Source organism: Emys orbicularis, chromosome 17, assembly GCF_028017835.1.
Source record: "Emys orbicularis isolate rEmyOrb1 chromosome 17, rEmyOrb1.hap1, whole genome shotgun sequence".
NCBI lineage: Eukaryota > Metazoa > Chordata > Testudines > Emydidae > Emys > Emys orbicularis.
Window position 1 is genome coordinate 13,946,944 of NC_088699.1, and position 15,910 is coordinate 13,962,853.

Consider the following 15,910-nt stretch of genomic DNA (forward strand, 5'->3'; position numbering starts at 1 on the left):
ATGATTCCGTTGACTTCAATTCGGGACAACTAATGGGCACAATCTCTTGCATTTAAGTTAATTGGCGTTTTGCCATTGACTTCAGTAATGATGGCAGCATGTGGGTAAGGTTTGCTTCTGCGAGTATGTATTTGAAGGACCAGGCCTTGTACAATGAGTTTGTTAGCTTTCTGAAGCATTTGGGGAGCTATCTAGATGAACAATGCTATAAAAATGTCAGATTGATGTGTGTGTTGATACACATTGCCCCATTTTATAGAATTCCTTGATCTTACATATTCTGTTTTGTCTCCTTCTAAAAACTGTAATTTAAGAGAAATGCCTTCTTTCATATTAGTTTTTTCTGCATAGTATGATATCCTCCAGGGCAATAATCTACTCTGAAGCATTGTCAACATGTCAACTGTTATGTAAATGAGATTCCAAATAGTTAATTGACCCTGCTAAGTATTACAATTATGAGCAAGAAAGCAGAGTTAAGCCCAGGAAAAACAACGAAACGAAGTCTACATAACTGTTTTCAATTATTCAGTCTCAGTGATTCTTTTTATAGTTCAAGAAGTGACATGAAAATCTCTCTGGAGCTAACTTGTTTACGGAGCACCAGCAGGTTTAAAGCACTGCCAGCATCAGACTTCTCTCTTGTATATTTCCTTCAAATAAATACTGAATAAAAATAAGAATCCTGTAATTTGGCCATCCAAAAAGCTAAACACTATGCTTCAGCAGGAAATTATCATTTCAAAATCTCGGGACAGCTTTGTGACAATCTTCCAAAGACCAGTACCCTGAGAGGAAAGAATTGCATAATTTCTAAAGAATTTTAGCACTTTACTATGGAGTCTGATTATCCCATAATTATCACTTATGCTTTTAGGCCCTGATTCAACAAAGCACTTATGCAACTGCTGTAGTCTGATTGAAATCAGTAGGACTTAAGCATGTACTTAAGTACGTTGTTGAATTGGGTATTAAATGCATAAATCCTATTGACTTCAATGGAACTGCAGCGCTTGCTTAAGTGCTTTGCTGAACTGGGGCCATAGGCATTAATCCTGAAATCTTCTCCATGCCAGCAAACCCCTGTACCCATGCAGAGTTCATTGTGCAATCAAAACCTAAATATATATTCTTCCCCTTATCCTGCTCAGTGCTACTTAGGTACTATGGTAACTGGTGTTATATATAAATGCCACAGATGGACAGGCAGTAGTTAGCTCTTTTCCTTTGGGTGGACATTATGACAACCTTAGATAGTGGTGTAAAAAATATAATATTAATGTTTTAGAATCCTCTGCATATCCTAGTCTGAAAGCACCCTGTTAACGCATCTGCAAGATCTCCTATAATAATAAATAGCCGTACAATTTTGGGAAAGTGTTGCTATTGAATATAACCTAGGTCAAATGTCCTGGTCTGATCAATCTGGGACTTTGGAAGTCTACACCTACACCCTAATTTAAGGACTGGCCACTTTCTCTACAATGTACTCAACCAAAAGCCTAGATCCCAACGCCCCATGACTTTGAAACTTAGATCTGCATTTGAATTTTGTATCACATTTCATCTCTAGTTATTCCAATTTTATGATTTCCTCCCCTGTTTTACTACTTTCTATCTCATTTATGATATTTGCATGGCCCCCAATTACCATAACATCTAGACAACTTCAGTAAGAGTTACCTGCTGTTGCTTTTAGAACTGAAACCACGCAAGCTGTCCAATAGTTTCCTTTCAGGAAGGAAGGTGATGAATATCACTAGAGTAATTAATTCAGAATATTCGCTGGAGTAATTAATTGTCCCATTATTAAAATTAAATGTTTTGGCACTTTACAACAATACCCAATCAACCCTGAGACTATTTGTAATACCATGTTGTTTTGTTAAATCTGTTGTAAAAATTCTTCATTATTGATGTATTTCCATTTATTATTACTCAGCTATGATATGTTCAGTCTATTATGAATAGTAACTTGTATATATATATTTTTTAAATTGAGGCTTTTTGTTCAGTATACTATAGTGCAGATAGGGAATGCTTTGAATTCATTTCTTCAGCTCTGCTATAACTGTTTGAAATGAAGGCAATGGGACATGGGAAAATGAACTAAAACATGCTGGGGAAAAGAATCCTTACAACACTTGTGATAAACAAACCCACAACAGCCATATCCTCTGTTATCAGTGATAGACAAGGTCTTTAAACAGATTAAGAGAAGATGTACAAATGTATAATTGGAGACTTAAAGACGCACAAGTGACATTTCCTTGCTACTTTGATGTTCTCTTAGGAAAATCTTTGAAATATAGTTTTTTCTTACTGCTAATAACAATCTTCTTATTCCATGTTGTCAATTAGTTCTGTATCATCTTTTTGTGTCGACATTCTACCCTTTCTCTAGGCCCTGATTCTTCAATGAGCTCTGCATGGGCAAAAAAAGTGAGATAAATTACTTCAGAAAGAGACAGATCTCAGATTTTTTGGACTTAACAGTAAAGATCCTTAGAGTGCTTGCTGGCATAAGGGTGTTGAACAAACAAAGAGGATAGTGCGAAGACTCTATTGCACTGGTGACCTTTGATGGCCCCATTTGTTCACTTAGACATTATCGCTGTTGACTTTGTTCAGTTCTCCGTACACCAAGTGCTCTGCTGGTGAGGGGGAAATTGCTGATTGCTAGATGAGAGGAAAGAGAAACAGCGATGACTACCACTGCATGTCAATAAGGGGGAAAACAGTAAGTAATTGCTGGGCATGGATTCAGAGAGATCTCTGCTGGCATCATCATTCATTAGCAGGGTAACCTGCTTTGGGCAGAGTCTAAAGAGAGCCATAATGGGAGACAGCGATGAGATAATGCTTGGGATAGGTGCAAGTATCCCAAGGGGGAGGGATAGCTCAGTGGTTTGAGCATTGGCCTGCTAAACCCAGGGTTGTGAGTTCAATCCTTGAAGGGGGCCATTTAGGGATATGGGGCAAAAATCTGTCTGGGGATTGGTCCTGCTTTGAGCAGGAGGTTGGACTAGATGACCTCCTGAGGTCCCTTCCAACCCTGATATTCTATGATTCTGAGTAAACACACAGTATAACATTTAAGTTCTTTCATAGTAGATGTTCTGACCTGGGCATTTATACTGTGTTAATAGGTGTGGTATCTTCATAGATTCATAGAGTTTAAGACCAGAAGAGAGCATTAGGTCACTTACGGTATGTCTACACAATGAAGAAAAACCCGTGGCTTCCCTGCGGGACTGTTGCATTGCTGGGTAGAATTCTCGGGCTGGGGCCTGGGCTCTAGGATGCTGTGAGATGTGGGAGGGTCTACACAGCAATGAAACAGCCCCACAGCCTAAGCCACGCAAGCCTGGGTCGGCTGACATGGGGCAGCCATGGGTTTTTCTGTGATGTGTAGACAAAGTTGTAGTCTGATCACCTGAATAATTCCAGCCATTAAATTCAACCCAGTTACCCCTGTATTGAGCCCAATAACTTGAGTCTGGCTGAAGAATGTCTTCCAGAAAGGCATCCAGTCTTGATTTTAAGACAACAAGAGACAGAGAATCCGCCGCTTCCTTTGGTAGTTTATTCCAGTGGTTAATGACCCTTACTGTTAAAGATTTGTGCCCCATTTCTTATTTGAATTAGGCTGGCTTCAGTTTTCAACCTTTGGTTCTCTGCAAGATTAAAGAGTTCTTTACTACCTGGTATTTTCTCCCTATGAAGGTACAGATACGCTGTAATCAAGTCACTTTCCAATCTTCTTTTTTACAAGCTAAAGAGATCGAGCTCTTTGTCTCTCACTATAAGGCATTTTCTGCCACCCTCAAATAATTTTTCTCTCTCTTTTCTGTACACTTAGCAACTATGTCTCCTGCTTCTTCTTTTCTACTCATACATTTCCAGTAGTCCATGCTTCCAATCCCACTGTAGAGGCCAACACTTAATTTTTTTAGGACCCTGGACTTCACTGAAATTTCTCACACTCTGAAACTTATTTGGATGGAGGCATCCCAGAGTGCATTGCAAGCCAGACTTGGCGGAAACAATCCCCAGGGCCCAGCAGACAGGCTGAGACTAGAGAGGGTTGGAAAAAGGAGTTTTTCCTGTGGAAAATTTTTACAAAAATACCACCATCCCACCCCACACACAAAATACATTTTTGTTTGTTTTCCATAGAAAATTTCAATTTTTTTGGTGAAAAACTAAAAATTTTCAGCCAACCCCCCCAAAATTTTCTGCTGAAAGATATTCGAAGATAAAAATTTCTATTTGGAAATGCTGCTGTGATCCCTTATGGGTTTTGTAGTTCAGTTACTTCATGCTCCCATTCTCCTATATGAGCTGGGACCCCAGGCCTGACTACATCTCCCATGCTGCTCCAGTGTCTCCCTTCTTGCTGAGCCATCACATTATATCATGGGAGATGTAGTCCCACTGGGGAACCCAGCCCATAGAGGGAATGGAAATGATAATGCTCATAGGTAACACAGCTGCATTTCCCAACCTGGATTTTCAGGCATTTGGGTTTTTGATGGAAAGTCAAAATTTTCCATGGAAAGCAGACACTTTTTGCAAAAAATGTCATATAACAGAAAAATAGTTTGGGTGGGAGTTTTTGCAGAGTGGGAATTGCAGAGTGGGAATGTGACGCTATCCCTTCATCATTGAAAAATGATGAAGGGATAGTGAAAAGGAAGCAAAGGAACTAGTGCAGGGCTGTGGGAGGGTAAGCAAGCTAAGGGATTGCTGGATGGCTACAGGAAGGGAGGAAGAGCTAGGGGGACGAACGGAGGACAGCATGGAAGAATTAAATATAGTTGAGCTGTTGAGGGACTAAGAGGAGAGTAGGATGGATCTGAGTCTTAAAGATGATTTAGATTTAAGCTGAGGATCAGTCTAGTTCCTACTCCCTCTTTTTGTTATTTTTAAACTTAGTATAATAATGTGGCTTAAGACTTTCCCACCATATTTCAGTATTTTCAGTGTTTAGAAAGGGGTTTATATATTTTATACTCAAGTTTTCCTTTCTACTGTTCAGAACTCAAAAGAATCTTGGCATTGCTGAAACTTCTGTGTTTTTCAGCCTGGTGTCTTTTAAAGTGACCCTCACTACCATTTTAATTGTCAAGTTTTCTGGAGGAGGGGAAAATCCAGCACTAGCAGCATTTGAGGTCACCATACCTTTATACTTGTCAACAACCTGGAAGCTCCTAGCTAATGAAATGGCTTTGTGACACTGCACCCATCAGGCTAATTGCTCAGGTTTTGTTTCCTTCATTTCAAAGAACTAAACTGCTTCCCAGGTTATATCCTTAACTGTCAAAAATAATCTGAAATTTGTAGTGACCCCTAACCCACCATGGGTCATCAGCAGGGATTTAATGTTCAACCTTCATTATTAAAAGCTTGATCCATTACCCACTGACTTCAATAAGCATTGGATCAAGACCTAAAAGCACAGGCTTTTACTACTTGATGGGAACTAGAAGGGGAGGGCTCCGAGTTACTACCGAGAATTCTTTCCGAGATGTCTAGTTGATAGGTCTTGCTCACATGCTCGGGGTCCAACTGATTGCCATATTTGGGGTCAGGAAGGAATTCCCATCAGGTCAGAAATCCTGTTTTTTTCCATAATTTGAGTATGTCAGTAACTCAGCCAGAGGTTATGGGTCTGTTACAGGACGGGGTGGGTGAGGTTCTGTGGACTGTGATGTGCAGGAGGTGAGACTAGATGATCATGATGGTCCCTTCTGACCTTAGAGTCTGTGACTCTATAGTTAAAGGATTTACTCCCTTAGGCCCCAATCCTGCAAATGCTTAACACTTAACTTTACTCATGTGAGTAGTCTCATTGAAATCTGCGGGAGTACCTATGTTTGCAGGGCTGGGGTCTTAGCAGATAGCTCTAACAGTCTCTTCTCCTTTAGCTAGATCACCCACTAGAAGGGGACATAGCATTTAACCAGCATATTACAAGGGTGTGTGTGTGTGTGTGGTTTTCAGTTCATACACCCTTGGTCCAGTACAAACCAGTATTAATTATGTCAGAGTCTCCTGTAGTAAACTGCATATGCACTGGTTATAACATCTGTTAACTAATACTTGGAGATTCAGACTTGTACTTACATGTTCACAAGTGGGGAAAAATTCTATCAGAGAACACATGGGCTATTCTGCGCTCCCAGTATGCATAATGAGCTTGCATTGGAGTCCATGGAAATTTGGCTCTTAATAAAAAAAAATAAAAATAAAAAAAAAATGGAATGAACAGATTGCGTTGCCCGTACCAATGTAGCAGGGAAATCCATTTGTGCAGCCTAGGGTTCAAAGATATGTAATCTCTTTGGTATTTTGTCCTGTGTACTTGTAAAGTACAAGTTCACTGCATGTCGGCTGTTCAGCTCAGAGCATGTCTTGCTACTTGTTACAAAAGTGATGATTGTGTAACAACCTCTCTCAAACCTTTATGATGCAAACACAACACAGTGTAATAAGCATTTCTTGTTGTTATTTCAGTATTGCCTTTCCCACTGGGTTGCCTTGTGATCCATGAGCTATTAAGAAGGGCTGTAAGCAGGCAAAGTTCCCACCCTTTGCTGCTCATAATATATACACACTATATATAACTCCAGCTTACGCCCTCCACTCCTTCCTGGCATCTTGGCTTTGTTGATAACTTAAATAGCAGCAAAAATATAAACTTCATTCTAGGTTTTCTCCCAAAGATTGTCTATTCTTACAGCTTTTCCGGTCAGACCTCCTCTATCCCAGACCTTATTTCCCTCTGCTCCAGAGACCCCCAAATTCTCTTATAGCCTGTTTGGAGCTATAACAAGATCCACCTGCCAGCATAAGTGAGCTATAATTCTTGTTTATCTTTATACACTTGAGGTTTGGGTGATTAAAAAGAAGACCTCTGCATTCCTATGCAGGGTCCTAGAATCTGGCACGCTGTTAGAAGAGCCAATCAGGCACTCCTGATATGCCTGTTAATGCGCCAAATATATTTTCTGTTGCTGTATTGAGACTTTTTGGGTCCTTCCAAGTTCTTTGCTGCTGGATCTAGTATTGAAATGTAAGGAGAGCCAACTCTATGCCCAATAGGAGACATGCAAAAAGAAAAAATACACAGTCAGCAACAGCAAATCCAAGTACTAATGCACAAGGTCAATTAATACTCTGACTAATGGAGGGGTGTTGCCAAAAGCACATGTATGCAACAAGTTGCTGACTCCCATTAAATATATTGGCTACAGTGGGAGAGATGTGGATTAACTCCAGAACAGTTGCTCAGATGAAGGGAGGGCATGGCTAAAGATGGCTCTCTAGTTACTGCCTCTTCCATGGTGTGATGTCTCTGTTAAACCTGCAGCAACTAGGGCAGAATGAGGAAGACAATGAGGAATATTTGGAAAGACAACTGTCTCGCCTGGCTGACATGCTCAGAAGATGGAGGGTGAAATTATTCAAGATATGTCCTGTTGATGCACAACGACCTATCTGTGTTTTATTCTGATCTTTCCTCTGGGCCAAGTTAGAAGCTCAATTATTAGCCTGATTCATATAGATACCTAAGACTGTATCAGCAATCTTTCAACTCCGTGGGAGATGGGTAAAGTGCCAGAGATCTCTCTCTTATTTGCCTCAGTTACTGTACTTGACCCTTCCTCCAATTTTGTTCAACCCAGCCCCACTACTTAATTTGGTGAATCTTTGCAAAAGGGGCTTATAACAGGACCTGAGGGTGCTTTATGGCTCATAAATTTGTTTCCCTACAATCTAATAATTTTGTGGTCTTTCTTTCTTTCTTTCTTTCTTTCTTTCTTTCTTTCTTTCTTTCTTTCTTTCTTTCTTTCTTTCTTTCTTTCTTTCTTTCTTTCTTTCTTTCTTTCTTTCTTTCTTTCTTATAAAATCTATTCTTTGCTTGCACATCTTCATGTGGAAGGTACTTGAGGCAATCACTGGCAATCATATATTGCTGGACATAATGAAGAATTTAATAAAAATGTTGCATATTTTGGTAGCCATCACATATCTGCCAGTATAGTTTCAGGGTAAATTTGAGCAATCTATTGGCCAGAGCCACTTAAATTATCCTAATCCTGCAGTGAAGGCCTCAAATGCACTTAATTTCTAGTTAAAAGAAAGTTTCCAGTTTAACAATCAGATGAATTTTCAGTAATGTCTGAAACTCTTTTTTTTAAACATAGGAGCTGAAGAAGAATGTAAGCTACAGCAATGTTTCTCAACCTTTTGATACCAGGGACCAGTTTGCTGCCTTTCTAAACTGTGTCAGAGAGATCACAGGGACCAGCACTGGTCCAGGGACCGTTCATTGAGAAACACTGAGCTAAAAAGACTCCTGACACCAAAACACCAGTTGAATGAATAATTAGTAGTAAATAATTTATTCAGTGAAATTCGCTTTGTTTTCCTGTTGATGAATTGTCCAGGAGCACCTTACATTTTTCCTCAAATGTATTTGTACCAAAACCCTAACAAATATATTTGAAAATGCTGCTGTCACGCCTGGTGAGAAATGTAGTCTGACTGGTGACCTGGTTCCCCCAAACCAGCAACTCCCTGAGGCATCACGGCAGCATTTCCAAATAACATTTTGGGGGTTTGGGAGATTCATTTTTTTTTTTTAAATAATGAAAACTCAACCTTTTCCATGGAAACAGACTCTTTTTGCGATTGAAAATTCAATTTTCTTTCAAAAACCAGTTCCAGTGGAAGATTTTCAACCTGCTGTAGTATTCATCCAGCTTTACCAGTGTTGCAGTCCCTAAATGAGAGTCTGTCTGTCTTGAACTATGCAAAATAGTTACATCATGTGAAAAACATACCAGAAGCTGCTCTCTTGAGCCTTTATTTGTTGCTGGTAGTTTGAGGTGTATTTCCCCCTTCTAGGCTGTGTTGAGGTTGTTGGGAGAGGGTGTCACACAGAGACTGACTGGTGCCAACTGGCAAAGGACTCAAGGTTCTTAACAAGCAATTCCTGTCTCAGACCTGATAAACTCACTACCCCTGATACACCACTTTCATAGTATTATTCTATAAAGGGTAGCATGTGAGGTCTCTACTGAAAGCTTGTATCTTATCGATACTCATAACCATGGCAAGATGTGTGTAGGGTCATATTTAAGGAATAATGTAACTATATGGAAAATTATGCCCTTATGGTCTTGGAGTAAAAGTTAGTCAGCAGGGAATCATATATCTCAGTGTTGGCCCATTCAGGTGGCAGGAAGTTGTCACCACTCCCTGGCTAACTGGCTACGTAATGTATTGCTCAGTGCACTAACCCAGAAAAGTCAGTGGAAAACCATCAAGGACAAACTATAAACATTGAAACTATCTGGAAGTGTGTTGTAGCCCACGAAAGCTTATGCTCTAATAAATTTGTTAGTCTCTAAGGTGCCACAAGTACTCCTGTTCTTTTTGCGGATACAGACTAACACGGCTGCTACTCTGAAACATATCTGGAAGTGAAAAGGAATGATAGGACAGTGAGGAGCGCATCCTGTTGGGGAATAAAGACAAAAGATTGATTCAGTATATGACAGGATGGAGAAAGACACTCTGGATCCATTCACTGAGGAGGGGTGCTTCATGAAAGACTGGGTCCTGTCTCCTTGCGACTAGAAAACACTGGAAAAGGCTGTACTTGCAGGTGAGAATCTGCTCTGTTGGCTAGGAAAGGTAACTATTAATATGTGAAAAGCAACAAAGAGTCCTGTGGCACCTTAAAGACTAACAGATGTATTGGAGCATAAGCTTTCGTGGGCGAATACCCACTTCTTCAGACGCATGTAATGGAAATGCATGTGTATGTGTAATACATGTAAGCCCTAGTTCACGTTTTATGATTTTGTTTTGTACGTAGCCATTTGTTTCCATCACTCGCACTGGTTTCTATTTGAATCTCTTGTCTTTCTTAAATCTGTATTACCATGACTGAGCTCAAGTGCTGTGTGTGGTGCAGGCATGGTGGGCTAAGGTAAAATGGGTAAGCTGGGATACACTATTCCTTTGTGAGCAGAGGATCTGGGATTTCTATGGTTATCCAGTGATCAGGTGCTGGACACCATAGGAGGACATTTTGTAGGGACCCAGGGGCTGGGAGCATCTATTGTCAGGGCAAAGGCAGGGCTGGTGTAGCCCAGAGGAGAGTGCTTGAGTACCTGACAGGCTGGTTGTGTTAGGGAGTTAACACCCAGCTGACACCGGTAAGACTCCCTCACAATGGAGGCAGGTGGCAGGGAGGTGAGTCTCAGCCCTGGGTGCCCTGAAAAGCGTCACAGTGGGCTCCAGAATTGGAGATCAGGTGGGTGGTGTGAAACCCGTTCTCCCATCCACAGTCACTAGCATTATGAAGTGGGGTGGATCCTCCACAGGAACACCCCCTTTCTTCTTTATTGTCCGTTGCAGCTGTGAGCTCAGCCAGGCAAAGGATGGGTCAGCATTCTGCAGCTGCTTCACAGGTGGAAACCCTCCAGATGGAAGGGAGAGTACGCTTGGTGGTGACTGGGTATTTGATGCTACAGAGGCTGCTTCCTGCGGGACAGAACTCTGGATTCTTTCTTATGCTGTCTCTGTAAAAGGGCAGAAGAAAGTGCTGTGTCCCGTTTCCCACCTAATGATTTAATGAGAAACATGTTGACATGGCTACAGATTCAGCAATAGGGATTCCGGTCACATGCCAAGTGTGAGAGGATGCAGGGTACCACCCGCTCTCAATTGAGCAAGGGTTGGGCTGGGTAGCACTGTGAGGTCTCCTGAGAGCAGGAATGTCTCTAGGCTAGTAATGTTGCCAGCCTGGCTGCTCTGAAGAGTGCCGGGCAATGCCAGCCCCTTGCTTCCCCCTGTGAAAGGGTTACACAATGCCTTGCCGTTTCTTTTCCTTTAAGGCATAGTCTCTTTCAAGAGTTCCTGCCTGAGCAGTGAACCACCAAGGCTGTGTCTTTAAACTACCATTAATTAAGTGCTCAGACTCATTAAGATAGAGTCACTTTCTCTTTATTGCAGGCGAAGAGGAAAAGGTCAATATTTCTACCACAAAGGGCCTTCCTCAAAAAGACATAAAACATTCAGTACAGCAGTGTGAATACAAATGAGAGAGGGACTTGTCATGCAGACCTTACTCGAGCAAAAACTCCCATTGAAGTACTGCGTGGTTTGAGGTCTGGCAGGGTCAGGCCTACACAGGTATTTTGTCCCTCAAGGTGGTGTGCTCCTCTAATGCTTCCGAAAGTGTAATGCAACTTATGTAAGGTCAGGACAAGGAGGTACACCGGGTGAAATCCACCTGCCTCACACAAAGCTGGAGTAAATCATCTTGATGGTGGGGGGCTATCTTGGGGCAGGGAGAACGGAGTACACTCCTTTTCCCAGTTTGCAGACATAGCCAGTCCTGCAACCCATCCATAGTTAATAAAGGACTTCCGCTGCACATGACCACTGCTAAGGTTTGTGGCTGCTTAGATTAGTGTAATCATGGACCCACAGGCTAGCTTAACATCTCCTTTGTGTACACATAGTCCAGCTGTGTCTCATTTAGGCAATGCCATGTGCAGTGTCGTTCTTACCTCTTGCCGAAGAGTCATCGTGTTTCCACCACCCTCTGTGACCCTGCTTGCGATAGGAGGATTTTGCTCAGACTGATCATGCAACAATCCACCAGCAAATATGACAAAAAGCGACCCCCTGTCTATAAACAAACTGTCTATAGTAGAGCACATCACTGATTACCAGATGGGTTGATATTTACCCACTCTCCCATAAAGACTTTGCTTGTTTCAGAATATTTTCCCTTTTTTGTATGGCTCCCCCACAATCCAGGTATTGCAATCCAGATGTTCTGCTTCATCTCTCTCTAGAGGGATTCCATTCTGGTGGCAGGATACCTCAAGCTTCACTCTGCTGGCAGTTGGATGTAGATTTCAAACACCCCAAAGTTCAGGGGATGGTTACCTCTGGTATTTTAAAAATCATTATAAAGACAAGGATTCGCAGGTCTGATTTTTAAAATGGCTAGGTATGCAGCTACATGCAGAAATCCATACCTTATTTGCGTGTGAATGATTGCAACTGTGCACACAAATTGGATAACCTTGGACACCGTTCTGGCCTGTTGTGTGCCCTCAGCTGCCTGATTTGTGCATGTTTAAACATCTGACCCTGTGTGAGGAGTTGAGATCTGGATTTTAGATATCAAACTAGCCCCAAATATGTGACTGCTCAGGTTTAGGGATTTGGTTTAAGCCCCTCTCTAATTAAATGGGATTTCAAAAGTCAGTGTAGTTGCTTTTATATTGGAAGTATGATTATGGAGGAAACATGCAGATCAATTTACGTTTAAATATTTCATTGTGTGACATGACAGCCAACATGAATGCACAGCTTGCTGGAACTGCTGTCTGACTGGTCAGCATTTAAATATCCAAACTGGCACGGAAATGGTGTTCACTGTTCTCCTTTTGCTGTGTATATAAAGTTAGTGCCTTGGCAACACAGACTGATGTATCTGAGTGAAACACTTTAATTGGTAAGTGCTGGGAAATTATCTATGCTTAATGAAAAAGAAAACCTATTTATGTTTTTAATGTGCTGCTGAAGAAACTAGTTCCAAAGTAAATGTATTTTAAAAAGGATTAGGATTTGTTTGCATAATTACAGCAAGAGAACTGCTATGTATGTACAAAGTAATGACAGGGAAACAAACTTTTTCTCATTCTGTGTTACCCGTGTATCAGGTTGGTTTGCTCTTTAAGGCTATTTAAGCTTTCATAAACTCAGTGAGGTAGAAAGTCATTCATTACAGGATTAAGATGTGCATGTGTTTCTATATAGAGTGTATGTGTGTATATATATGCGTCTGTTTTATTGACTATACTAAGAACATATGGTGGTTGTAAGAGCCAAATCACCCCTGTAATTCTTACCCAAGTGTGGCCAGAAGTTGAGGACATGATTCAATAGGTGGCACTTGTCTCTCGGAGGCAGTGCTTCAGCATGAATGTAGAGGTGATGTCCTTTGAATGAGATGCAAAGGAGAGACCCTATAATACGTTTTTATAGAGAACATTCAAGGGACCAGTTCCTCAGCTGCTATAAATCAGCACAGTCAATGTAGCTACATCGAATTACACCAGCTGAGGATCTGGCCCAAGGTATTTTGGCCTGTGTCCTGGCCAAATTCCAGTTTGTGTAAAAACATTGTGCCAGAGCCTTGGCTGGTACAAATCAACATGGCTCCATTGACTCTGCTGTTATATCCGCTGAAGGTGGATCTTTTACACTATGAAATGTGCTACGGCTGAGATGGAGTCTGATTTACACCAGTTGTGGATCTGGCCTACAAACATTTCAGTTTCAAACATAGTTTCAGTTGGTTACAGCGAACTTGCTTCTTTCCTGTCCATCCTAAATCACTGTATATTATTGCCATGTAACTGCCATTTTTGACTGGGGAAATGGCTGTCCTTTGATGAAACGTACCCTAGGTTATGGTGGGCACTGCTTATGCTGTAGGTGAATTGCAAAGAAGTTTCCATTGCAATCTCCTGGGATGCTTTCCTAGTAATACTTTTCTGCAACATTCATATACTGGGATGAAAATGTTCATCTCCAGTCCCTGCTTGAAGGTGAAATTCCTTCCTTCAGCAAGAACACTGCAGTTAGATTCTTTAAACTGTGGCATGGATGTAATCTCATTTAGGATTGGTACTCAGCACTAGTACTAACATTTCCTGGCTGAGATGCTGAAAGCTGCCTAAGGGATTTGGATGTTCAGTTTAAATTAATGGGAATTGGGCGTTCAGATCCCTTATGCAGCTTTGAACATCTCAGCTCTGACGCCTTGTGATTTTGCATTCTATTAAATTCTCCAGGTTGAACATTGCTAGGTAAATGCAAAGGATTATTATTTGGCTAGGACATCTGCATTCTGCCTATGCTAACTCTCCCCCTTAATGAAGAAGACACTGTTCTTTGTTTAGTTTCTGGTGTAGCGACAAAATTAAGCCTGCAATCCATCAGTCATGAACTTGGCTTCTCTGAGCATTCATCATTCTGAGATGCAGAAGGTTTTAATCCTACTGCTCTTTCAAAGGCAGCTGATTGCTCTCTGAAAAGAAAGAAAAGAAAAAGTATTATAATGATTCTTCTGCTTGTTTTTCGTGTACAGGGAGAAGATGCCATTCCACCATGTAACGGCTGGCTTGTTATACAAGGGGAACTACCTGAATCGATCGCTCTCTGCTGGCAGTGACAGTGAACAGCTAGCCAATATCTCTGTGGAGGAATTGGATGGTAAGGAGCCTTGTTTGAGGTGGGGAGGGGGTAATTAGACAGTAGGGAAAGGTAGTCGGTGAGCCTGCATTCATTTTATTAGTTGCGTAATCTTAAAATAACTTGAACGCCATTCTGAGTGTGAAGTAGAGAATAAAAGGTTTGTTTTAAGTGGCACAGCTCACCAGATCTAAAATGAGGGGAAGGCCATAGTCTGAAGTTATATTCAGATCTCAGGTCTGCTTTTAGTTTCAGTCTCTGTCCTTTCACCTTCAAATAAGGCAAGAGCTTTTAAAAAAACAAGCATGTTCTGAATGGGCCAAATTTTGCAGGAGAAAGTTAGACTAACATTTTGGATAAAGATGCCTTGTTCTTTACACAGGAAGATGCCTTGTTCTTTACGCAGGGCCAGGATCTGTGTTCCTAGATGTATCATCACATTTGCTATATGGCCATTAAGCAAGAAGTTTTCTGTCTAGCTATATCTATTTATCTAGATAGATATGTGGAAGTTGAATGTGGCTCTGGGGCTGGAAAAGTGCTTTGCGATTGACTTCTCCAGGTCAATGATTGAGGGCATAAGCCAACCTTTAATTGACGAGGGTTAGAAAGAAACTTTCCTTGTGGGTGGATTATCCCATAACTTCCTACTGTGGAGTTTCTTGCACTTTCTTCTGCAGCATCTGGTATTGGTCACTGTCAGATAGGGTTACCATATTTTGAGCCTCCAAAAGGAGGACACTCCACGGGGCTCCGGCCCCGCCCCCGCCCCCGCCCCAACTCTGCCCCTTCCCCAAAGTCCCCGCCCCAACTCCGCCCCCTCCCCTGCTTCCCGCGAACATTTGATTCGCGGGAAGCCTGAAGCAGGTAAGAGGGGTGTGGGGGGAGGAGGCGCGGCCCAGTCTGGCCCCCCCGGCGTCTCCAGCCTGGGTCGGCTCGGGCTCTGGGGTGCCGGCCCCGGGCCAGCCCCCAGCCGAGCACCCCCGGCCCGCCCAGCACTGCCGGTCCCCGGCCCAGCCCCCGGCTCAGCACCCCCCGGCCCCCGGCTCGGCACCGCACCGCCGGCCCGGTCCCCGGCCTGGCCCCTGGCCCCCAGCTCGGCACCGCCGGCCCGGCCCCCAGCTCGGCACCCCCGGGCCGGCACCGCACCGCCGGCCCCCGGCCCCTGCTCGGCACCGCCAGCCCCCGGCCCGGCCCCCAGCCCAGCACCGCCGGCCCCGCATGTCCCGATTTTCCCGGACATGTCCGGCTTTTTGGGATTTCCCCCCGGACGGGGATTTGGAGCCCAAAAAGCCGGACATGTCCGGGAAAATCCGGACGTATGGTAACCCTACCAGTGGACCTTTTGTACAAGCTCTGCAGAGAGCTTAATGATTCAACAAGCATGGAAATGGAGCTAGAACAGGGTTTACACGTATTGGTGGGGCAACATGCAAGCAAGCCAAGTTTTATATGTTCTGAGGATAAATCAGATCTCACAAGCTTGACAGGTCTATTTTATCTCTACTCTCTGTAAGTCAATTTTGCAAGCTGAACGTTAATTTAAGCTAAGAAGAAAAAAAGTACGTTCTCCAAATATATTTATTAAAATGATTTTTTTCCCCCAGTGGGA

At 42.5% G+C, this 15,910-nt stretch overlaps 1 protein-coding gene across 2 annotated transcripts in view; it reads left to right on the forward strand.

The window, feature by feature from the left end:
- Positions 1-14,201: 14,201 nt before the first annotated feature.
- The window catches only part of CALN1 (calneuron 1), a 151,077-nt gene continuing 149,368 nt past the window's right edge, over positions 14,202-15,910 (forward strand). For both annotated transcript variants that reach the window (XM_065418486.1, XM_065418487.1), the window contains exon 1: positions 14,202-14,319. In XM_065418486.1, the coding sequence (XP_065274558.1) occupies positions 14,202-14,319 (118 nt within the window). The remainder of the gene's footprint in view (positions 14,320-15,910) is intronic.